Source organism: Lytechinus pictus, chromosome 16 (assembly GCF_037042905.1).
Source record: "Lytechinus pictus isolate F3 Inbred chromosome 16, Lp3.0, whole genome shotgun sequence".
Lineage (NCBI taxonomy): Eukaryota > Metazoa > Echinodermata > Echinoidea > Temnopleuroida > Toxopneustidae > Lytechinus > Lytechinus pictus.
In genome coordinates, this window is record NC_087260.1 from 5,669,053 (window position 1) to 5,693,539 (window position 24,487).

Below are 24,487 nucleotides of genomic sequence, written 5' to 3' on the forward strand. Positions count from 1 at the left end.
AGATTTGAAAGTATAGAGTCAGTGAGCGGCGCTGTCAAAATTGTTTTGCACAGTGATGTATTTTTTAAAATGTCGGTAAGTTAGGATTAATGGGCAAATAGTCAGGATTCATCCACATCTTCTTAAGAATGAATTCCCCTGGTAAGTTAGGATTAAACCAGGGAGATAATCAGGATGTAGGAATACTGTTGGGAAAGTAACTTTATGGCAGTACGACAAGATGGGTTTGGAAAAAAAGTAACAGTTTCAAAGGCTTCACCCATCATAAAATGATAAGTGGGTTCAGGTACCATAACAAAAGTCCGACCCACTTTTCGCTGTGGATTAAAGCAACAAACTTGCCAATTCTCTTCAGAGAGAAATATACCCCCAAAAATCAAGAATGCCTCTGAGAAATACAGTATGCAGCAAAAGCAATGGATGCTACTTGTGTTAGGGTACCTTAAAACCATGCAGGGTGGACACAGAAAATTGGAATACGTAAAGAAGATGATGGTGGTGGTGATGATGGCGTGGTAGTGGTAGCGTGGTGGTGGTATAGAAGGGTTACCTTTTCTCCTGGCGGCCCCGGTGGCCCCTCGAAGGTAGTGTTCCCAGAGAACGTCTGACCCTTGCAGGACTCACCAGCTCTTCCTGGCAGACCTCCATCACCCTACAGTGTTCATCAGAAGAAAAAGAAAATTGTGCAACAACAAATTGACATGCATGGCTTTCTCTTGGTGCATAACCTTCGGGCAAGCCCACACATTTCAAGCTCACTCTAACTAAGCATCTAGCTAAGCGAGCAGAGAACCAGTACCTTTATGCCCCGCTCCCCGGGCACCGTATAGGTAGTGTTTGAGCCAAGTGGATTTCTAGGGCAGTCACCTGGTGGGCCTTGAGTTCCTCCAGCGCCCTGTGTAGGAAAACAATATCATGCCATATGTGGACGACTCCCAACTGCTGCAAAGAAATTGCATCTCAGAAAGAAGTATGGAGTGAATGGACGTATTGACTTTCACAGCAGGATTACAAATGCAGAATCAAAATGAAACGTTCATTTCGTCATAATTTCTTATCAAAGTTTGGATGAACTTGGGAGAAAAGTAGGAGATTGAAAAAGAATTTGCCCGGCCAGAAAAGTGTTAAGACTGTAGAAATTTGAACAATCATCCTGTATCATACATGTAGCTTTTGCTTTTGTTTCCTTGGATGATGGTTACCTCGGTCACATTTGCTCTACGGCGGCCGTACTGCGAGTCGAAAACAGCTGTTTTGTTAGTCTTAATCCAAACCACCCTTATGTAGCTGGTACCAAAAAAAAACCCGGGGGGGGGGACCAGTCAAACATATTGCTGTACACATGCGTGACTGAAAAAACATGTTTAAAGGGGTGTTTATCCCGTTTTAGACGCATGCCGTGCGTGCACTCGTTAGGGGTATCAAAAACACTGATTTTCAAAAAAGGTGGGTTTGAAAGACTGGTAAATGGTAAATCACAGGGTCAAACATATTTAGGGTATGTTTTCTTTTTCCCAAGCTTTTTTAAAGACTAGCCAAACGTGTATAATATATGATTTTTTTTCCCAAGCTTTTTCCCCGCGGCTTTTTCCTCCTTGTTTCTGAAAAGTGTTCAGTTTCTTCCAGATTGTACAAAACTTGTTTAGGGGTCATATTCTGGCGACAACTTGTTGAGGGGCCAAAATGTCTAAAACGAGCCCGCGAAAAACTTGTTTAGAGGGTTATTTTACACACAAAGAAAAACTTGTTTAGGGGCAGATTGGAAATAATTTGGTCACGCATGTGTTTAGCAATACATTTGACTGCGCCCCCCTCTCCCAGCAAAAAAATGTTAAAACGGCTGTTTTCTCCTCGCTGTACAGCCGCCGTAGAGCAAATGTGACTGTGGTATTTGTTCTCAACTATTTCTAGGGATACTGACTATCACAGAAAAAGAGTATCTAAATTCTAAGGAATTTTTCCAAATGCTTTAAAATAATGCCACTGTAAAATGGAAGGGACGTTGTTCACTATGGATTTGCAATGGATTGCTTTATTGTTCAATCAGGTATACTTTATCATGTTAAATGAAAAAATTAATACACCATTGGTTTAAACAAATTTTGCGATAGTCAAATATTCATTCCGATTAGATTTAAATAACACAAAAAAGTCAAAAACATAAACTTTTAATGCATTCCCCATATTCCATTGAAGGTTTTTTTTTATTTTTATTTTCAGATGCTTTATGTATAGAGACATTTTAATATCTAGGAAGTGATATATAGGAGGTACCTCAGACAAGGAGAGGGAGAGGAAATGATGGTATGGGGAGATATATGCATAATTACCTGGTCTCACCATGAGATTAAAACAGTGGTCAGAGCTATCTTGGAAATGCAAATAGTCTGTTTGTTAGAAATCCTATGATCATGAACAAGAATGTTTACTGCTTATAGAACATGTACAGAAATAAACAAAAAACAATAAATGAATAAGACAAAAAACAAAACGAAATTGTCCAGCAAGATAAATCTGATTTGGAAGAGGTTCATCGTGGTGAAGGATTGAGTAGAAGAAATAACCAGTTGTCTCACGATGTATCAAACGTTTGCTTATTGATACATAGTGAGACAACTGGTTATTTCTTCTACTCAAGATAAATCTGATTCCCCTGGGGGCCTCGGAGACAAAACACTTGAAGGGGCATGCCGTTGCCGCTCCGATCCCCTGTCTCCTCCCTTACTGCCACCAATGAATCGCTATGATTATCATTCATAATCATTCAAAACAACATGTAGTGAACAGTTTTTCAATTACCAAAACTACTGCAATGGGAACGACCAATATCAGGAAGGTTTGATAGCAAATTCAAATCCATTTTTTAATCAAGAAATTAACAGCTTGAAGTTAATTAAACCAAACTTTTCCCTGTTCATAATTTTAGGTTGCTTCATTCCTAGTACTTTTATTTCTTAATTTTCATTTTATAAAATAGATGATTCATACGTATTTGTTTGTCAGCAAATCTATATTAACTGTAGCCTGTCAATTCAATTGTTTTTTTTAGCAAGACCTATATACTACATATACATCCAATAGGATAACAATCGATAGTACTTCCTCATTGCATTACTAATGAAAGGTCCAAAGACACCACAGCTCCATTTCTTGACAAGAAAGTGTAAGATCTTAGGTTTGTAACTTCTGTATTTTTCATCTAAACCTCAATCTATTTTTTAAAGGTGTAGCCGTTTCATGTTTACTCAACACACATCATTAAACTTCCTTTTGTTAGTTTAACCTTTTTTCATTTTTCACAAACGATTTTGGGATCATCAGTCCTCTCAAATTGCTCGTAACTTATACACCACTGTAATCGTTACATTTCGATTAATTCAACATCATTTTATGAAGATCATTCAAATTCGTTGCATTGCAGATTATTATCATACAGATATTGCCTACCTAGAGTTTGAATATAACATTTCATTTCCCCAATAAGTTATATTTTTCCCCAAGGGCTTGTATTCTCCTGAGGGAAAGTATAGCTTCAGAGGGGAGCTGAAATGCTATTTATTAAAAAGATAAACCAGGCAATATTTGTTATATTAAATAGTCTATGTAGATTCACCATCTGAGACTGCATTCATCATTTGGCTTTATGATTAAAGGGGAATCCAGCCTTTGCCATAAAATGTTGTGTTGGGAAGGAGAAAAATAATTTAAACAGAATGGTGAAAGTTTGAAAGAAATCGGACAAGCAATAAGAAAGTTATAGCTGCTTTAAAATTGAGATCACTAATAGTATGTAGATTTCAAATTGGCAACTGGGTAAGTAAATTATGACAAGGGGCAAGGACAACTTTCACATAGGCCATGTACTTTATTATCAGGGATTTGTGGTTTTCTCCTAAGTACCCATTCCCCTGGGGCAGTAATCTAAATATAATCCAGGTAGTATATTGTTTTATGTCCTCATGAAAGAAAAATATAACTTGAAATAAAACCTTTGGAAAAAATGACATTTTAGCCATAATATGTATTGGAGTACATGGAAGAGTAGTCCTTGCCTTACATCACTATGACATCCCATATGCGGCCAATTTGAAGTCTCCATGGGTATAGTGATTACCAATATTCACAACTGTTAAAAATTCATAACTTTCTTGTTGATTGTCCAATATTGTTCAAACTTTCATCTATCAACATGTCTGATTTTTCTTTTTCTTATAAAAACAAGTTTTTATTTGGGTTGGATTCCCCTTTAACTCGAAAATGCTTGGAAAAATATAGCAAGCGTGTTCTTCATGCGATCGACGCGTAAACACCACCACGTACATTAAATAAAGTACCTGATTACGCAACTTATATGCAGCGAGTGACGTCACCTTAGTGAATATAATGCCGCAATTTACAATACAACACAGATACATGTGTATTCCGAGGCAACGTCAAAACCTAGAATATAACAAACAGGATCCTTGCAGCTATGGTCACGTGACGGCGTATTGACCTATCACTGATTCGAATCTACATCGCCTATGTAATACATTCAAATATTTGATACAACTTTACTTTACATTATACAATTTGATCTTGTCTCACATTCACTTCATCTTATCATAATTATTAAACATATACGTTCCTACTTTAAAGAGGGATTTGTTTTTATTTGCACAAAGAAATGACTTACCTTTTCACCTTTAGGCCCTCGAAAACTGACTTCATGTTTACCGGGATCTCCCTTAAAACCCCTGGCTCCTTTTGTGCCCTAAGGATTAAAAAAGACGAAGAAGAAGAATTTCATCACTGTCACTCAACAGAAGTGAATTTGAAACTGACTGGTCATTTTGCAAACAACAACAAATAAATTGGTGGTTCACTGGAGCTTTGATTAATCCAATGTCATGGATATGCCCTGTTGCCTCGGATTAATGTGCCCTTTTCTATCTTTTTTTATTTGAAATTATTTTTAATTGTCAAACTACACTTTGCCGCCTCTGCATTAACATTCAAAAGTAAGGTGTGTATACGATAATTATAGGCAAATTCTTTATATATTGTTTTACTATTTTAAATATATGAAGAGCTCACTTGCAAAAGAGGTTAGGTCCATTTTTCATATTTTCCCCATACCCCACAGAAAGAGGCCTTGCCCCGAAATATTGAAATTTAAGGTTTGGTTCACAGACCATTTCCATTCTTTGCGAGAATGACATTCATGGGAGGGATGCAAGAACTTACATTGGATTGCAAATCAAACAGAAGTCCCAAAATCAAGCATAAACAGGCATTGAGGGAAAAGACGAATTGCACCTGAACGCAAACCAAATCGGTGTTTAATCAAAGGACTTTGATTAAACAGTTTTTGTCACTTAAAATGCTTCTTTTTAATTAAATGCTTCCTTTGGGGGCTTCATTTTGGCACAAATGCTTGAATTTGAGTTGCATTTAGGTTTCTTGCAACTTTTGTAACAGGATGATGATAACTCTGTCTCGAGAGATCAGAGTTAGCATCTTCTGGCTCTCAACAAATGGATTGCAGAGGGGTCTTGACCTAAAAATATCAAGACAGCATGCGGGTTAATATTGACAGGATAAATGACCACTCATGGCAGTCCCCAATGTACGCGCAGTTGGTTCAGTATCTTCCAAGAGTTCATGTGCAAAACTCATCACCTTCGTAATCGCATTACATGAGTAAATATGGCACATATGGAACTTCAATTTGGAGGAATGTTTGGAATCTGACATGGTTAGGGACAGGTCATAGATAGTGTTCCGCAATACAGATCTCTTAACAAAGTTACAGCTCGCATCCCAATCTATCTTCTATACTATCTTCACTTCTATCCTTCTTTCTCTTCCCTTTTTCATCTGCTCTCTCTCTATCTCTCTCCCTCTCATCCTATCCACTCTCATTCTCACTCTCCTGTATAACTTTTGATGCTTAAGCCACAACCATATCCATCATTTCATAATATCCAGTATATCCAATAATTTTGATGTTTCTTCCCCCTATCCCTGCATCATTGTCTTTCTCCAACTTATTCTTAACCCCCCCCCCCCCATCTTATCTCATTTCAAACTCTCATCCCAATTATCTTCTTTTAAATCTCTCCCTTCTTTCTCATTTGTTGCCTGATCTCTCTCCATTTCTTCTCTTGTTTCATATGATCCCCATCATCCCACTTTCTAGACTTTCTGTGGAGTATTGTGGCCCAGAGGATTGGTCTCCGGACTTTGAAACAGAGGGTCGTGGGTTCAAATCCCAGCCATGGCGTAATTTCCTTCAGCAAGAAATTCACCCACTGTGTGCTGCACTCGACCCAGGTGATGTAAATGGGTACCGGCAGGAAGTAATTCCTAAAAAAGCTGTGTCCGCCTTAATCGGTTGTCTAGCTTAGCGGGGGTAATAATAATGATAGCAGTGCCTTTTTAAAGCGCCATGAGCACCAAAAGGTGGACCTGTGCGCTATATAAGTAGCCACCATTATTATTATTAGACCAACAAACAAAATTACATAAAATCCAGCAAGATGCGAGGTAATGTAGACTTACTTCCTTACCCCTATACAACTTATTCACAAGTGGTTAATATTGTTTCTACATGTTAACTAATGGACTGAATAATATATCAGGAATGGAAAGTTGAGATACTTACCAATAAACCAGGATCTCCTGTGGGTCCTCTAGGACCAGTTGGTCCAGGGTTTCCAACAATTCCCTACATCAAAACAAATCCATATACAAATCAACTAAACATCTCCAATTACAAGAAGAGCATACAAAGATGAATGAGAAAGCTTTTTCTTAAAGGGGAGTGAACTGTGAGTGGCAGTGGCGGACCGTGACCCGGAGGAGACAAAGCATTGGGGGGGGCACAGCATTGTTCACAAACAATACAGTGCCCCTCCAATGCTTTGTCTCCTCCGGGTTACGGTCCGCTACTGGTGAGTGGTATCTCATTGACTGAGTGTTATAAATACATATTCTTAAAATATACGTTTTCAAATAACTACTAATACTACCAAGGAGATATCTTCTTGATACTTCAAAGAATAAATTGACCTATAATTGTATTTGTATAGAGATACTAAAATGTTCTGAGAGGAAAAGTAATTGTTTTGCTACTAAGTAACATAATTATTGTGGTATAAATGTATTGAGTATTTAACTAACATGTTATCATTCAAGTGGGTCTATATTTCTAGACTACACTAGCATTATGGGTCAGGAAACTGGCCAGGTATGAGTAGTTGAGGACTCGAGATGGCGCTATTGGTTCGTATCTGCTTTAAAGAGTATCAAATTAAAGGAATATTTGAAAAAAGTGAGTATTTTCACAAATTTCAATTGATTCATATCCTAAATTCCATGCTTTATTTTTTTTGTGATGGCAGTGGGTTAAAATATGGCAAGTTTTTGACGAAAAAAGGATTTAATTCACAAATTTCACCTTATTTCCTTGATTTCATGATTTCTTATTTTGGTGACAGCTGTGGGATACAGACCCTTTCAACATGACCAGACACTCAATATAACTTCAACTGTAGGTTACCAGGGGTCTTGCATAAGATTTGCACATACTTTTAAACCCAGACAAGGGATAGGTTTACTGGATAGTGTATCAGGTTACAGCCCGATAGACCGCGGGTCCGATAGACCGCGGGTCCGATAGTCCGCGGGTCCGATAGACCGCGGGTCCGATAGTCCGCGGGTCCGATAGACCGCGGGTCCGATAGACCGCGGGTCCGATAGACCGCGGGTCCGATAGTCCGCGGTGTGTGTAAAATTATTATCAGGATATAGTGAGATCCAATGTCATCAAGAGGTCAAAAGGCCAATGATACAAGTCCATGGGGTTCTATAACGATGACCCAAAGGACAATCGCCCCCTGACATCTACTTCAATGAAAATATTATCCCCATATTTTTATCGTGCAGGGACTGTTACCCCCCCGGAAATTTACCCTCTAGACGCCATACGGAGCCTCTAAAATGCCATCGACTTGACGACATGGCGAGATACTTTATCTTGCCTTGTCGACTAAATAAGCTTATTATGTCCGCATGGCGCGATACGTTATCCTGCCAAGTCAGTCCACTTATAAAAAGTTACATGTCAACAAGGCGATAGATCGGGATTCTCGCCGGGACTTGTACACTTCATATCTCGCCATGTGGACATATCGACTTGACAAGATAGAATATATCGCTATGTCGAAATAATAAGCGTATTAATTACTTAGGCGGTGGAAGCGGGGGGGGGGGGGTTTTCCCCTCTAAATTTGAGGTGGGGGACGGTCCCCCCTAGATTTTTAGTTGAGAACCTTTTTGTTTGCTTGTCAATTTGTTTTCTACGTCCCCCCCCCTAAATTGAGGTGGGCCCCCCTAAAATCTTTTTGTCCCCCCCCCCTAATTTTGGTTGATAACCTTTTTTTTTCTTGTCAAGAAATTTTGGTGGTCCCTCCTATAAATTTTGGTTGATTTGCTTGTCAAAATTTTTACCTGTGTCCATCCCAAAATTTCAGGTGGACCCCCTACATTTTTTTGCCTTCCGCCACCAATGATTAATTAAGACATGACAAGATAAAGTACCACGCCATGTCTTTACGTTGATAGCATTTTCAAGGCTCCATACTAGGGGTAATTATCCGGGGTAATTGTCTGGAGAGTAAATTTCCGGGGGGGGGGGGGTAACAGTCCCCGGCGGTAAAAATATGGGGATAATGTTTTCCTTGAAGTAGTTGTCAGGGGGTGATTGCCCTAATTGGGTTATTGTTATAGAACCCAGGCGCGGATCCAGGATTTCGTTGGGAGGGAGGGGAGGAATTTGACCTGATTTTTGGCGCCCATGTGTACTTTTCGAAAAATGGCGCCCACTCCCTCCTGGCCAGGCTAACTTAAGTGCCTTAAATGGATTTTGAATTATCTTATAATCACATTAAAAAAAAACAAAGACCACTTTTTCATGTGTTCTATAAGAAAAAAATCCATCAATATATAATGTGATATCAATGGGAGCGCGAAGCACGAGCGATGGGGGGGGGGGGGTTCAAATTGGTGTAACTTCTAACCAGAGTAGGCCCTACTAGAATATTGTGTGAACGGGAGCTGTAGTTTCTGTACTGTTGATTTAGAATACCCTTCAATAATATTAATGATAACCTCTTGGGAATAATGCAATCTCGAAGCAATCGACTAATTCTCCTCATCAGTGGCGTATTTATTCAGCATGGGTGCACGGGGGGGGGGGGGGGGGGTGGCGATGGCACCAAGTTCAATAAAAATAAATGAAGTGGGAGGGGGGTAGACATTAAAGAAAATCTGAGATTTCATTCTTAAAAACACATTGAGGTATCTCACATGGCCTAAATAAATAATGAGAACGCGAAGCGCGATCTGATTTTTTTTAAATAGATTTTTCATGTATTATATCCTGAAAGCCTAAGTCAGGGGCGGACCTAGCTTCCGCCAATAGGGGGAGGGGCCATTTTTTCACCCATATTTTCCCCGATCGGCCGCTCAAAGTTGATTTTTTTTTCTTTGAAGGGGTTGTCCCAGTGCCGTAATGAGCCAACAATTTCGAGGGGGCTCGATATGGTGTATCGCATAAAATTAATAAGAAGTTGCCAGTGAGCGAAGCGAGCAAGCAAATATGCCGACATTTTTATTACAAAAATACAAGGTTGTGATAGATTTTGACATAATATTTGGTAAATAATATTATATTTCATCCTAATCCATTTCCTTTTCTCTCTATTTTTTCTTAGTCTTGATTCTCTTTTTTTTTGGGGGGGGGGGGTGGGCAAAACGCCCATGTCCTAACAGTCCTAGCTTTACTTTATAAGCCACATAAATGTGTAATAATCTCTTAAGCCCTATGTAATCTAAAAATGAAATTTCATGTATTTTGTCCTGAAAATTGAACATTTTGGGCGATGTTTGTGAACCTGAACAGGACGCGTATGTAACTAGATAATTACCACGAGCGCGAAGCGCGAGCAGAAATGTTAAATATTCGTTCTGGCCTGGTCGAAAAGGGACCTGTTAAGGATGTTTTGTAGTTAGCCATTAAGACGATACATATTTCAACGATTAAAAATGCGAGCGCGAAGCGCGAGCTGAACATTTTTTATATTCCAACCTAAAAAGATGAGATTTCAAATCCACCTATGGGACATTCGATTCATGTTTGTCAATCATGAAAAAGCATGGGTAATTTTTTGTATCTTTTTACAATAATAATGCGAGCACAAAGCGCGAGCAGAAAATTTTTGATATTCTGATCCGAAACTGGATAATTTTAGCACATTTTGAATAAGATCAAGCTTTGTATCTAAAAAAAACATGCGTGCGCGTGTTTTAGAGTTCGACAGAATCCTGGCAATCTGAATACATTTCATTTTTCATCATAAAAATCAATAATGCGAGCGCAGAGCCCGAGCTGAAAATAATATTTGAAATTCCGATATGAAAAGGGTCAATTTAAGCACTGTTTACAGCACTGTGTATATAGTGAAATTTGATAGCACTATATAAATAATGCGAGCGCGAAGCGCGAGCTGATATTTTATTATTATTTTGACCTAGGATCGAGACATTTTAGGCCTAAGGACATTTTGTCATCATATAAGAATGATGACTGTCTTCTATTTCTTTTCCTAAAACTTGTCGATATTTATTTCTGAAAAAGGGACAATTTAGTTATTATGAATTTATACAAATTTTATTTAATATTTATTAAACTGTTAAGCCTAGTGTGTGACATTTGTTGACAGTGCATGAGGCCTGAAAACTGGATATTTTAAGTATTTTTGTAATCATGAATAGGATTCATTGGTTGATATATTTTTAGCAAATAATGCGAGCGCAAATCGCGATCCGGAATTTTTTTAATGGGGGGATTTAAGTAGTTTGTTATAGAATTAATATATAGGTATACATAACTCATCAATCAAAATGCGAGCGCACAGCGCTAGCTCATAGGCCTTTATTATTACTTTTTTTACAATCGAGACACCTGAAAAGGTATATTTAGAAAATCTTATATGAAATACAAAAATACAATAGGTAGGCCTACTTGCCAAATAGTGCGAGCGCACAAAATGTTGTAAATGTTGATTCAAACCATAAAACGGACATTTTCCAGAGCACTTAAAAACATAAATTGGTAAATAAAACAAAATAATGAAAGATCGATGTCCGAGCTGAATTATGTTTTGTATATTGATATCAAAACTTGATATTTTAAACTACATATCAGCATATTGAGCAAGATATGTATCTCATCGAACAGGCAATGCGAGCGCGATGCGCGAGCGAAACTTTAATATAATGACATTAAATATTTTCAAAAATTGTTTTCCAAGTCTTCTCCTGACCTTATTTTATTCACTCGTCTTCCTCCTGTTATGTTTCGTCTTCTTTTTTTTCCTTTCTTACCCCCTTTTTTTCTTTCCCCGTTTTTTCCCAATTTATTTGCTCTGTCAATAGGGGGGAGGTTGCCCTCGGGCCGCCTGGATCCGCCTATGTTAGTAGTTGTTATGATGAACACGATGCATATCTATTAAGAAATGAATGCGACCGCGAAGCGCTAGCTGAAAACTTGATGAAATGAAAAATACATTTTCAGTTGTCAGGTTAGAATATCAAATATTTTCAGCTTGTGCTTCTCGTTCGCATAAAAAACTGCGAGGTCGGGATGCGTATATAACTAAACAATTTATTGATGCCAGCGCGAAGCGCGAGCTCAATTTTTTTATATACTGACTTAAGAAAGACTAAGGTATAATTCCTATTCTAATTGCTTGTCCTTTTTCTCTTTTTTTCTGTTTCTTACCCCTTTTTTGCGCCACCATGGGGGGGGGAAATCTTTGCCCCCTGGATCGGCCAAATGTATGTTGACTTGAAAAACACTAACACTTACATGTGGGATTGATGCAGAGGATGCATACCTCATTAATCAAATATTGCGAGCGCGTAGCGCGAGCTGAATTTGATAATAACCCTTTTTTGTGACCCTGAACAGGGTATCTATCTTGCTAAACAGACTTAAAACTCGAAAACATTGGTTTTGTCTGTTATCGTAAAAACAGGATATTTTAATTCAGCCGCATTAATTTAAGTTTTTTTGGGCAGGACATATATTTCACTATAAACAGGCAATACGAGCAATGTTGCGCCTCCGGTCAAAAATGAATTTGCATTAAGCCCCCTAAGTTCAAGGTCAATTTGTCGCCCTCGGTTGAACATAAACTTGGCGCCCCCATGTGAAATATAACTTTGCCCTCCCTCCCCCTCTCTGAAACATGTATTTGTCGCCATGTGGTCAAAATTCAAATTAGCGCTCCCCTAGTTCGAATATCAATTTGGCGCACCTCCTGTTCAAACATCAGTTCGGCGCCCTAATGTTCGAACGTCATTTTAGCGCCATCAAATCGACGTCCAGGTCAACATCTCCCTCTTCCGTTTCCCATCTCCATTTCTTTCTTTCTTTCTTTCTCTTATCCTCATTCCCCTTCCTTCCTTTCTCTTTCTTTCTCTCTTTCTTTCCCCCTCTTCCTCTCCCCTTTTCTTCTTCTCTTCTTTTCCTCCTCTCTCTCTCTTTTTCTTCTCTTTATTTTCCCCTTTTCTTCTCTCATTTATTGTCTTCCTTTCCCCCTTTTCTTCTCTTTTTCCCCTATCTTTTCTTTCCTCCTTTTCTTCTCTTTTTCTGTCTTTTCTTTCCCTCTTTTCCTCTCTCTTTTCTCGTTTTTCTTCTCTTCCTCCCCCCTTACTCTTTTTTTTTCTCTTTTCCCATCTTCCTCTCTCTTTAAATATTATTCTCTTCCTTCCTCTTTTTTTCTTCTTCTTTTCCTCCTTTTCCTTACTCCGTTCTTTTCTTTTCTTTCTTTTCCCCTCTTCCTCTTTTTTTCTCTTTCCCCTTTACTTTTCCCTTTTTATTTTCTTTCCTTTCCCCCTTTTTTTCTTTTGATCTTTTTTTCTTCTCTCCCTCCCCCTTCCCCTCTCTCTCGCTTTCTTCTCTTCTTTTCCCCTCTTCCTCTCTCTCTTTTTTCTTATCTTTCTTCCCATCTTCCTCTATTTAAATATTCTTCTCTTCCTTCCTCTTTTTTTTCTTCTTTTTCCTCCTTTTCCATTCTCCTTTCTTTTCTTCTCTTCCTTTTCCCTCCTCTCTTTTTTTCTCTTCTTTCCCCTTTTCTTTTCCCATTTTCTTTGTCTTTCCTTTCCCCCTTTTCTTCTCTTTTTTTCTTCTCTTCCTTTCTCCTTCGTACTCTCTTTTCTATTATCTTCTTTTCCCATCTTCCTCTTTCTTTTTTTATTTTCTCCCTTTTCCCCTCTTCCCCCCTCTTTTTTTGAGCTGGGGGTGGGGGGGGGCTAAGGCAGTTCCCCCTCGGCCCCCCCCCCCCATGGATCCGCACCTGATAGAACCCCATGGCCTCGTATCATTTGACCTTTGGACCTCTCGATGACATTTGATATATCTGATCATAATTTTACACACACTGCGGACTATCGGACCCGCGGTCTATCGGACCCGCGGTCTATCGGACCCGCGGTCTAACGGACCCGCGGTCTATCGGACCCGCGGTCTATCGGACCCGCGGTCTATCGGACCCGCGGTCTAACGGACCCGCGGTCTATCGGACCCGCGGTCTATCGGGATGTCCCCAGTGTATCATGTTTGGTTCCAATGGTTAAAATAATTTCCATTTATGAAACAAGCTCTTTACACAGTAACTGAGTCAGACCCGAAGAAAGCGAATCTTTCAAAGGACATTTCAACATGCCGAGGGCTGTAAAGCAATATTTTTTTGTGGAAGAACAGTATAAGTGAACACAAGAAGGAAACCTAGACCATACAAGCTTATTACTATTTATTGTACATTTGTTCTCATTTTGGTGGCAGTGGTGGGATCAAAATCTCTTGAATATGACCAGACATCTGCAACCTCCACTTCTTTCAGCAAAACTACATTAATGGTCTTAAAAGGGTGACACATAATTTTCTCCTGTGACAATTGCTCCTAGCTATATTTCTTCTAAGATACAGGGTTAGGGTCAGGGTTGCAACAGGGTTTTATTTCAGGTTTAGGGTTAGGTTTAGGATAGGGTATAGTGTTAGATCCAGGGTTGAAGTTGGTGATTCAATTAGTGAGTGGAATTCACAGCAGAGCAATTGTCACCGGAGCAAATGTCATGGAACCCTTAAAAGAAGTTTCAATATTCTTAATAACATATGTGGGAGGAAGGGGGGGGGCTTAGCTGTGGATGCTGATCTTACACAGTATTGCACTATAAGTGTGGGTTAACCTAACATGTCTGTTACCAGATGTGAGTACCGAAATCATTTCAACAATTTCACAAAGTATTTCAAAGCCTGCCTACAAGTTTTGTTCAGACTGAATAATCTAAACCACATTGGACCATCATTCTGACCCTCAGACCTCTTTAAAATGCACGAGGGGTAACTTTATTTCGTTCCTGATCAAATGATTCTTTATGGAAAACATCATCGGAAACATCTTTTGATGAAATGACTAGGACAAAGAGAGGCTGAACATATGATTAGATTACCTATCTGCATTATCATATTGTGTTCAGATTTTTTAAGTCGGACTGCATTCTTAGTTATTTGGATTATTTAAATTTACATACATGATGATTGACCCGTTATATTAAAGTTTTATATTCGCCGATTATCTCCTTATTTGTACGTAAAATTAATTTTTCATAATAGTGATTTCACTTTGTTTCTTTGTTGTTCTTTTACTGAGATATCTTGTGTTCTTTCTTTCCCCTTCTTTCTTAGCGCTTTGAAACTTTTGTGAAAAGCACTTTATAAATTTTGTATATTATTATTATTATTAAATAAAATGAATGAACTATGGCAAAGAGAATGCTTACGTCATAACCATCTCGGCCGGGTCTTCCTGGTTCTCCTTTTATTCCTTTGACTCCGAAAGTTGTTTCACCGGGCGGTCCCTGCACAAAACAAAGATTCCAAATCAAAATGAAATTAATTCATCAGCATGTCACCAACAGTAGACCAGTTCGTAGTTTCTTCAATTCAATTCAATTCAAAATTTATTTCGATCAATCAATCATAAAAATACAGGTGTATATACAAATTAGATAAAAACATGAGATTAGGAGCCCCTGGAAGTTTTTATTTAAAAAACTTGTGGGTGGGGCACGACCATGATACAATTAAATACAAATAAATATAAGACATACATAAAGAGTGAACAACAAATATCATTGAAGTACAATTTTCTTTTTAAAGAGAGAAAAACTAAACAATTAGCTAATATAGGGGAAATAAACAAACAAACAAATAAGAAGTAATCATTATAAATCATTGTGACATACAGTGTGCTATTGGCAGGAATTTTCATACTGGGAGAAAAATTCAACTTTCAGAAGTTTTTAAAATTTATCTAGAGATTTACTTTGTTTAATATCATTATTTAAATCATTCCACAGCTTGATTCCTCTAAAGGGTAGAGAATTTTGGGTAATTTTAGTTTTTGGAAGATATTGGTGGAGATCTGTTTCCTTCACAGACAATTTTGGTCAAATGACCTTTCATTTCTTTCATTATGATGGGCAGATTTTAAGGCAAGATATTACATAAGCATGCCTTACATAGCAGGAAGAAGAAATTGAATAGACCAGGTGACCTAGAATAGCGCACAAATGAACACTCTATGAAGGTATTTGTTGCATTCCTACTTTGAATGCATATGATAGCATGTTGTACAATGTACTTTGGCAAACTGTGAAAATGGCCCTACCAGTCGTTTGTGGACGCATTGTTGTTTTTTGTGGATGTAAATGAAAAGCACAATTCAAAAGAATATATGAATAATCAAGACATCAAACGTTGATGCTTATCTCATTAGATTTTAAACCACCATGTCACTTTTAAGTACCAATGACCTGCCTCTGATCATGTGCAGGATCTTCTGATCATGCGCAGAGTGGAACTACGAATGGGCTTATTGATTAGCATACGAACTTGTTAGATTATCTATGTAGATAAGAAACAAACAAGAACATTACAATATTGTACCTGAAACCACACCATCAGGGCCCCATTGCAAAAAAAATTGCTATTATAATAACTTTGCCATCCAATGGTAACTACCATGGTAACGATGCTTAACAGCCAATCAGAATCAAGGATTACAGGGAAGTTACCATCGGATGGCAAAGCTACTATAATAGTAACTGTTATGCAAAGGGGCCCAGAATTATTTTTGTTCAATGATCTTAAAAGAAGTTATAATTTCTTTTTAATTTTTCAACAAAAAAATTGTCATTTAAAGATCTATCCTGCTATATCTGTTTTTTATGGTTCCTATGGCATGTACAAATTTTGAAAATCTCTTTAAGCATTGTCCCAGTCATAACAACAATAAGAACAGGTCTCTAAATCAACCAGACTCTTACATCAACATTGATAATGGCTCTCGTCCAGAACAAAATAAGCATAAAAACAAAAATACAGTGATCTTGAGCACCTTCCTGAATCTAAAGTTAATTGTTTCCTGTATTCCTGCATGTCACGGTGAAATGAATTAATAGAGGACAATTGATTGAACGGTACCACAGGTGGAAGTGAAAGTGCTGGTTTCAACCTGATTCTTGATATAAGCAACCATTTATTTGGTCAGAATATGATAAAGGCCATCATATATATATTCAAATTGGATAGAATAGGCCTAAACAAGAAAATTGCAAATAAACAATGATTAACGAGATGAAAAGGTATATACCAAGAGGAATATCTTTTATTTTCCGGGGTTACTTTTGTAGCCCACCACCCCAAATTTGCTACATTTTATTTCAGTTTACACTGAACCCTAGAGCCCCCATACAAGTAACCCATTATCACCTGATATAATTGTAATTGCACATTTCTAAACGTGCATGCCTAATATTTGAAGTTTTCTGGGTTATTTTTTTCTTACAAAGACCCTGAACTTGGATTTATATTTTAATCAAATCAATAGAAACCTTCAAAATAGGTCACACAGCATAATGCTAAGCATCAGTCTGCATGTACGTCGGTCTAGTTTGAGTTGAGTTGAATTTATTAACAACATTAACATATTTACATGAATGAATATATGTGTAAAACATATTTACAAGAATGTGTTATATAACATGAATCATATAAATGCAATCCATAACATAACATAATCATAGTCTAAATAAAAACACAATATAATACCGCATGTGATATCAGCATATAATACAAAAGAGTAACATCATGTGGTTTGTCTTGATGCAGTTTCACCTGACAAGAAGCAAATCACCATAAAAATTGATTGTATGCATGAACATGAATTATAAATGGTATGGGTGATTTTGAAACAAATGAAATGCTGTTAAAGGGAGAACCAAAAGTTAGCACAAGTGCTAGCCGAGAATGGTTTCCCAAAAGGATCAAAGTTCAATGTATCTACTTCTAAAACAACTTTGTTTTATTTTATTTTTTTCCAAACTCATATCAATCATCAAACTTCATTAATCAAGTAATTTTTCAGATTTTTACGAAATGAAAACCGTGTTCTTTTCTCTCGTATACTCTGGGGCAAACTATAAGGCCTATCTATTCAATGTGCCTCAACTCTGGCACTTGTATGTAAACAATTTCACATTAACATCTTTCTTTAAATCAGAATATGATACAACTACACAAGATTTGCTAAAATATGGGAGTTTTGTTCTATGCCCCAGGCAACTTGTACTTCTGTTAGACACTCCTCTCTTTTTAAAGACTGATATTTTGGTCCCACACATTCCAATTCTAAGTGTATTCAATTTAGAAGCAGACTGATATTCATCAAATAGGTTAACTACTTTCAACCCTGACTCCAACCAAATTCGAGATATCAACGCAATCTTGTATTAAAGGACCCACCTTGACAACATCTGGGAGAAAATGAATGAATATTAATTCGAAACGGCCGACACTTTTCCTTCACTCTTCTAATCTCAAGTCCACATTTGCAGGTAGGATATTTTGTCACCATTTTTTTTAATGTAGTGTTAAAGCAGAAATGAATTTAAGGTAAAATATCTTCTTTTGAAATCGCCGGGAATTTACCCAATCAGCCAGGCTTGGAATTTCAGAGATGAACATTGAAATAATGGAGATATTTTTTTTTTCTTCAGCTCAAACCTTTTAGTGACCAAATTATTTCACAGTGTTTATACCGAACATGCTTTCCCTTGCACCCTGTCTGTGATGAGATACACCTCGGCTGAAGTGAGGGGATTAACAATGATCAGTTTGTGAGGGGGGTGAGTGATACAGAAACAAGCCTGTTTTTCAAGGTTCCCTGCGTGACCTCACCAATAGGATGGAGGAACAGGTTGATGCGATCAAACCATCTCCTCTACAAATGAGGCTTTGTTCGGGAGCACCCCAAGGGAAAAGAGATGAAAACCTATTTTCATATGACCTGCAGCATTCGGGGACCCCATGTCACAAGACTTGTTGTGAACTATAGGTTACACGACACTGCTCATAAGGTATACAGAAAGCTTGCAGTTTGATTGGTTGAGCGCTTGAACTGTAGCATTTGTTAGTTTTGTGACATAAGGCCATGGTCCTTTGGTGGGTGATGATTCATATCTGTGATAGCTCTATTAGCTGAAAACAGGTCTGGTATTGAGGTTGAGGGTACAGCACTCTCCATTTTGAGTGCACCCACATTCTTATTTAAACCATAGGGAGAAAAAACATAGCCACATAGATCAAGATATATACAAGCCTCTAGAAAGATAAAAGTGTAGTGGGGACAGAAAAGATTGTAACAAAAAAAGGTGATAGAAAAGAGAAAAAAAAAATAAAGTTGGAATTATAGAGATTAAGTGGAAAATGGTGGTATCCAAGGATAGAGAGAATAATATACAAAAAAGGTGAAGACGGTATAGAAAATATTATCACAAAGGAAGAAACACACCATTCAACAAGGTAAGACACAATATAACAACCAATGAATAGAAAATCCTCTATGCCAGTTTGAAGAACACAACCTTGGGTTGAAAGCAGTTCTACAGCAAATAAGACCGAATTGTAGCCCTGAATACAGGACAAGCCTACCTGTGGTCCTGGATCTCCCCTTGGTCCTGGTGATCCTGGTTGTCCAAATCCTGTTGGTCCAGATGGACCGCTTTCTCCCTGGAAAAATGAAAAAGGAAACAAATTGAGACTACTCCCCTGGACCACATGCAGACAATCTGATGTCTATGAGTAGCAAGGCCAACAGTTTAAGTATACCAAAATTTTGAATTCTGAGCTCATTTCTTCTATGTTTCAGAAATATTAGAATGAAAACAAGACATGAAAGACAGGGAATGAATTAAAATATAGTTTAGGATTACAATTTGCAATAAAAGTCAGCAAATTGAGAATATCAATAATAATGCAGTATTAAGTCAAAAAATGGGCAGATGGAATTGAGAAATACCATGCATAATTAACAATAATCATAAATAATAATATTCAGTTCTTGTATAGCGCATATCATGTACCACTAACATCTCTCCACACTTCCAAAGGACTTGGATATTTAGTTTGACAAACCTTTGTTCCATTGCAACCAGGAATACCGGGTTCTCCGGGCGGCCCTTCTTGTCCTGGCTCTCCTGGAATTCCTGGGATCCCTGGAATACCGGGATTACCCAAGCTCCCTCTGAATCCTTTAGGTCCTGTAGATCCTGCAATTCCTAGATTTCCCTGCGGATCGAGGTTAAAGAAGAAGGTGAAGAGGTCCGTATTAAGGAATCTTGAAGCAGGAAAAGTATAAATCAGAAAGGTACTCTAGAGTTGGTATATAGGGAGGAGAGTTGTGGCCTAGTGGATTAGTCTCCGAACTTTGATACAGAGGTTCGTGGGTTCGAATCCCAGCCATGGCGTTATTTCTTTCGGCAAGAAATTTATCCACATTGTGCTGCACTCGACCCAGGTGAGGTGAATGGGTACCCGGTAGGATTTATTCCTTGAACGCTTTAGCGCCTATTAATATGGCGGCTCAGCTACAGCAGGGGTATGATACCAAGTATCAAAGCGCAGTTGAGTATATGCACATAGTAACTGCACTATATAAATGGACATATTATTATTATTATTAAGAAACTTAGACTAAGAGTTATTTGCGACATAATACCAAGACACAATACCACAATTCCCTGTAGATGTTACTTACCTTTTGTCCTTTATATCCTGGTGGGCCTTCTACTCCTGGGAATCCAGGGGGGCCTGGTGGCCCAGGAAAACCTATAAATCCCCTGTCACCCTGCAAGAATAAAACAGACAATTGCTTCAGATGTTAAAAATTGCAAATAGATAGGCTTATTTGATTAAATTGATATGATGATGATGATGATAATAACAATTAAAATAATAATAATAAAGATAATAATCATAATCATAATAATACTAAAAATATCAAGAAATACTAATAACAAAAAGCTAGCTCAGCAAATAATAAGAACTTTCATATGTTTACATGAAATTTCAGGTAGTACGGTTTTAAGAGAGCTTTTTGTCAAGGCAGGCTGTAAAAGGTCTGATGTGGAGAAAAGACTACATCACAATCTGTTACAATTCCTAATCATTACCAATATGGTACAAGTCAATTAGGAGCCATCTTTTGTGATACATGATTCTTTTGACAACATTTAAAGATTTCCAGACAAATATGATCTTCAGGAATATTTACTTTGAATGAGCTATCATAACTTCCTTTTTGGCAACATATATTCAGGCCCAGAATTTGGGAGGTCCGCGGGTCGATCAACATATTTTCATTCCATACTGAACTGGAGTTGAAAGTAAAAACCAGATTGATCAAATCACCTCTGGATATCTCCCCCATGTCTTTATCACTTCCAGGCTTGGCTATATAGACATCTCTTGACCTTTGACCTTCCAAAATCCAGACATTGTTTATTTTCTTGACCAGATTTTAGCCTGACAAAAGTTCTTTGGCGAATATAAGGTACAAAAATACTACACAGAGCTCTCATTCAGAATATATTATAATTGGCATGGCTAGAGGAGAGATGCCATCACATAATACCTTATCGGTAACATCAACATCCTTTGTTTCATTCAGTCGGAAACCAAACTTCAAGGGTTACATCAATGTTGGTTACCAATATTTCTATCAATTATATGTGAGATATCAGTATGAGAAAAAGGTATTTTTTCTGTTTTCATGTAAACTGTGAAAGACGGGTAACGTTTGGTATGCCTGGAATTCGGGCCAAAACGAACTGCATGAATTGTACAGTCACGGAAATTGAAGGTGCACAATATCCGTTGTCCTTCTGTTTCGGCCTACACATGGAGGCTTTATCAAAATCATGAAACCCTGTTGGAGCTGTTCTGTAATTCAAATTTATATGATTCAGTTGAATTTACAAAATAAATCATTTAAGAAAATGGGGGTTAGAGGTAAAAGCAATTCATATAGACTTTGCATTCGATGACTATGATATCAAGTCAAAATTTTACGTTTACCATTTGCTGAAGTGGGGAATACTAGGCCTTTTCTTAACCTTTAGCCACTTGAGACCAATATCTAGTAATCTTATTAAAGTCACAGTGAACCATTTCTTGCAACAGATCCTATTTGAATTAGTTGACCGACATGTTAACTGTACTCAACAATAAATGGCATTGCAGATACAGAGAGAGAGAGAGAGCAGATGTTATAACTATTCATAGGGCTACATTTACAGTATTTCCCCAGTCGTCATTTTTATGTTAAAACCACTTTCTTTATTATGCTGGGAAATAAAATGGGATCAACAGATGGACATCAGTGTTAAGTTGCAAACGGGGTGTTGCCCAAAAGTCGTCCCATTTATGCTGTAAATTTGCCGAAACATCTTTTGGTTTCCGTAGTAGCAGGAGAAGTAGCGATGGATTGAAACTTGTTGGAGGTGGCCGCTGATAGGAGAGAAAACTCATTGAGCATGTCTAGACTCCATTTTGTGTCTAGACTGATATAAAATGAGAAGTTTCAGTTCTAAAAGCCATCAAGTACCCTTCTTGGGGGTGGCTTTGATGATTCAAAAAAAGAAAAATTTACTTCCCTTTCCTACAAGAATATTTCAAAATGGAATCCAGTGATATAGGGCCTATTACAGTATGCATTTATGTTTACAATGATTTCATTTTATTTTTGTCAAGATCTATTCTAGATCAGTGGAATAGTGAAAAATGTGAGGGGAATAGATTGTTCGAACAAGTTTCTTAGAAATCATTATATATTTCCCTAAAAGTATGTCCAAATGCAATTGATATAGCTTAAATATACCATGTCATAGGTCCAGATGTTTGTTAGACTTTAGGCTCATAAAATGTTCCCTCGACGAAGATTAACTCTTTGCACGCTGAATTATTTTTGGGGGGAATAATAATAATTGTTCCAATGTTATTTTCTTTTCATCAGTGTGCAAAGGGTTAAAATATGCAAACTTTCTTGTAAGACAGTCAACTACACATACACCGATGATTCCACTCCCATCTCCAGAATGTGATCTTGATATCTTGTGACATGAGAATGCATTAATTACATCTTAGAGCTACAAGCATCCCAAGATGGTATTCCGCATTGGGCAGGGTACGGTGAATGGAGCTCTGATCCCGGCCAAGGGTATGGCAGAGGTGCCGATGGGATATGACATATGATGCCCGATCATTTATTTTCATAATGGCAACCATTGCCATGGGTCATTATCCATTTCTGTTTTTCCCACGCTGTCCATCCCCAAAGCTAGGCCGGCCCTGCACGACCCGTCATCATTGGCCCTGTTTCCAAAATAGTATACATATATTGACTGCTTATGAGGGCACTAGTAAAAATCATTGCCCCTCAATGATCTTGCAACTATAGTCTCAAGATCATTGAGGGGTAATAGTGTTTTTACAATTAGCCGAATAGAATAGCAGTGAATATTTTTTTATTATATTAGGCTTACCAATTATTTCTTTGGAAGGGCAATAATTTTTACTATTGCCCAGCCAAAAATATCATTATAATCGGTATAAATATAGACGATTACCATAATTTTTACGAGGGTCGATCAGGCTTGAAACACTGGGGCTGATGGAGACTGACCCTAGTTTTTGTTTCTGTGGATATATAAGCGAGTTCCTTCCATCTGGTCAAGGTCCTACATCCATATCTGACATATGACCAGAGATATATGTCCAACAGCTTACAAACTATAGCAGGACGTATGACAAGCTAAATATGAGATGAAACATGAGGTTTGGGCCATGGGCAAGTCTTAATCTAATTTTCCTGTGCACAATGCAGCATCAGAATATTATTTTACAGGGGAATTTCACACTGATGAAAACAGTGTGGTAAAAATAGCCGAAAAATAATTTTAAAATTTTGTTGAAGGTTTGAAGAAAATCCATTGAAGATTACGAATTATTAGAATATTAAGATTTTCTTTGTCATAAACGTCATAAACAAGCAGCTGCCCCATATGTTACTTATGTAATAAAAAATAAAAAAATTTAATGGTTCGTGATGACTTATTTTTTATTGTCTTTTTAGGAGGGGTGTGAAATCATTTGTGTACTGATATACTGAAGGTATATTAAAAACCACTTTACATTTTCTGAAAAAATTACATTTCATTTTCATTGATCAAATCAAATAATTAAGATTCTAATAACTTTTTATTTCTTTGGATATTCCTCCAACCTTCGCCAATATTTTGTATTATTTTTTCTGCTATTTTTACAAAAAAATAATGTCAGCATGAACTTCCCCTTTAAAGGTTAGGCTCCCTATTACCAGATAAGATGCAGTATAGGCCTACAGGTGTTAAGGGTGTAAATTAGGGAGAAAAATTGTTGAAATATCATGAACAAGTCCAAATTTGGGAAGGAAAAAAGTTGGTTTTTTTTTAAGTTTGTTAATTTATGTTATTGCATATATCCAGTTTGCTAATAAATGCAATAGCTTAGTCAGTAGAGCGGGGGTATCAGATTCTGGTGACGCAGGTTCGTTTCCCACTTGGCGTGCTATAGTGCCCTTTGGTTAGGCATTAATCATCATGACCAGATCCCTCAAGAGAGGACATTAAGCTGTTGGTCCTCTGGTTGCTTGCTACAAGCATTCATACTTTCACAGCAATCAGGTAAAAAAACACAACCATTTATCACCAATAAACATTTGCTTTGATCTTCCAAGCCAACGTTGTTAGCCCACCCCAAGGCCTAAGGGACCTGATCTGTTGACCTCATATCACAAGAATTTTTCAAAAAGATTTATGAGGTCAAAAGAAAATATCTTTACCCTTTCCTCTGAAAACATCCCACCCTCCCCCCCCCCAAAAAAAAATGATAATAATAATAATATTAATGATGATAATAATAATGATTACTTAAAAATGATAAGAATAAACAAATCAATAAATCAATCGATTCAAAAAGCAAATAAATAAAGAATTA

At 37.5% G+C, this 24,487-nt stretch overlaps 2 protein-coding genes across 2 annotated transcripts in view; both read right to left on the minus strand.

Moving 5' to 3' along the window:
- Positions 1-20,296, minus strand: part of LOC129278959 (collagen alpha-5(IV) chain-like) — a 68,265-nt gene extending 47,969 nt beyond the window's left edge. Inside the window, exons 1-7 of the mRNA XM_064110889.1 lie at positions 20,211-20,296; positions 19,589-19,741; positions 19,106-19,183; positions 14,893-14,970; positions 6,647-6,709; positions 4,676-4,753; positions 800-895 (exon numbers count right to left, since the gene is read on the minus strand). The gene's annotated coding sequence lies outside the window, so the exon portion shown is untranslated. The remainder of the gene's footprint in view (positions 1-799; positions 896-4,675; positions 4,754-6,646; positions 6,710-14,892; positions 14,971-19,105; positions 19,184-19,588; positions 19,742-20,210) is intronic.
- On the minus strand, positions 443-20,882 carry LOC135157085 (collagen alpha-3(IV) chain-like). Its single transcript, XM_064111582.1, has 8 exons — positions 20,823-20,882; positions 20,211-20,300; positions 19,589-19,741; positions 19,106-19,183; positions 14,893-14,970; positions 6,647-6,709; positions 4,676-4,753; positions 443-652 (listed from the first exon to the last, which is right to left on the minus strand). Exons 1-8 carry the CDS (start codon positions 20,880-20,882, stop codon positions 443-445), a joined length of 810 nt encoding a protein of 269 aa, XP_063967652.1.
- Between the last annotated feature and the right edge of the window lie 3,605 nt (positions 20,883-24,487).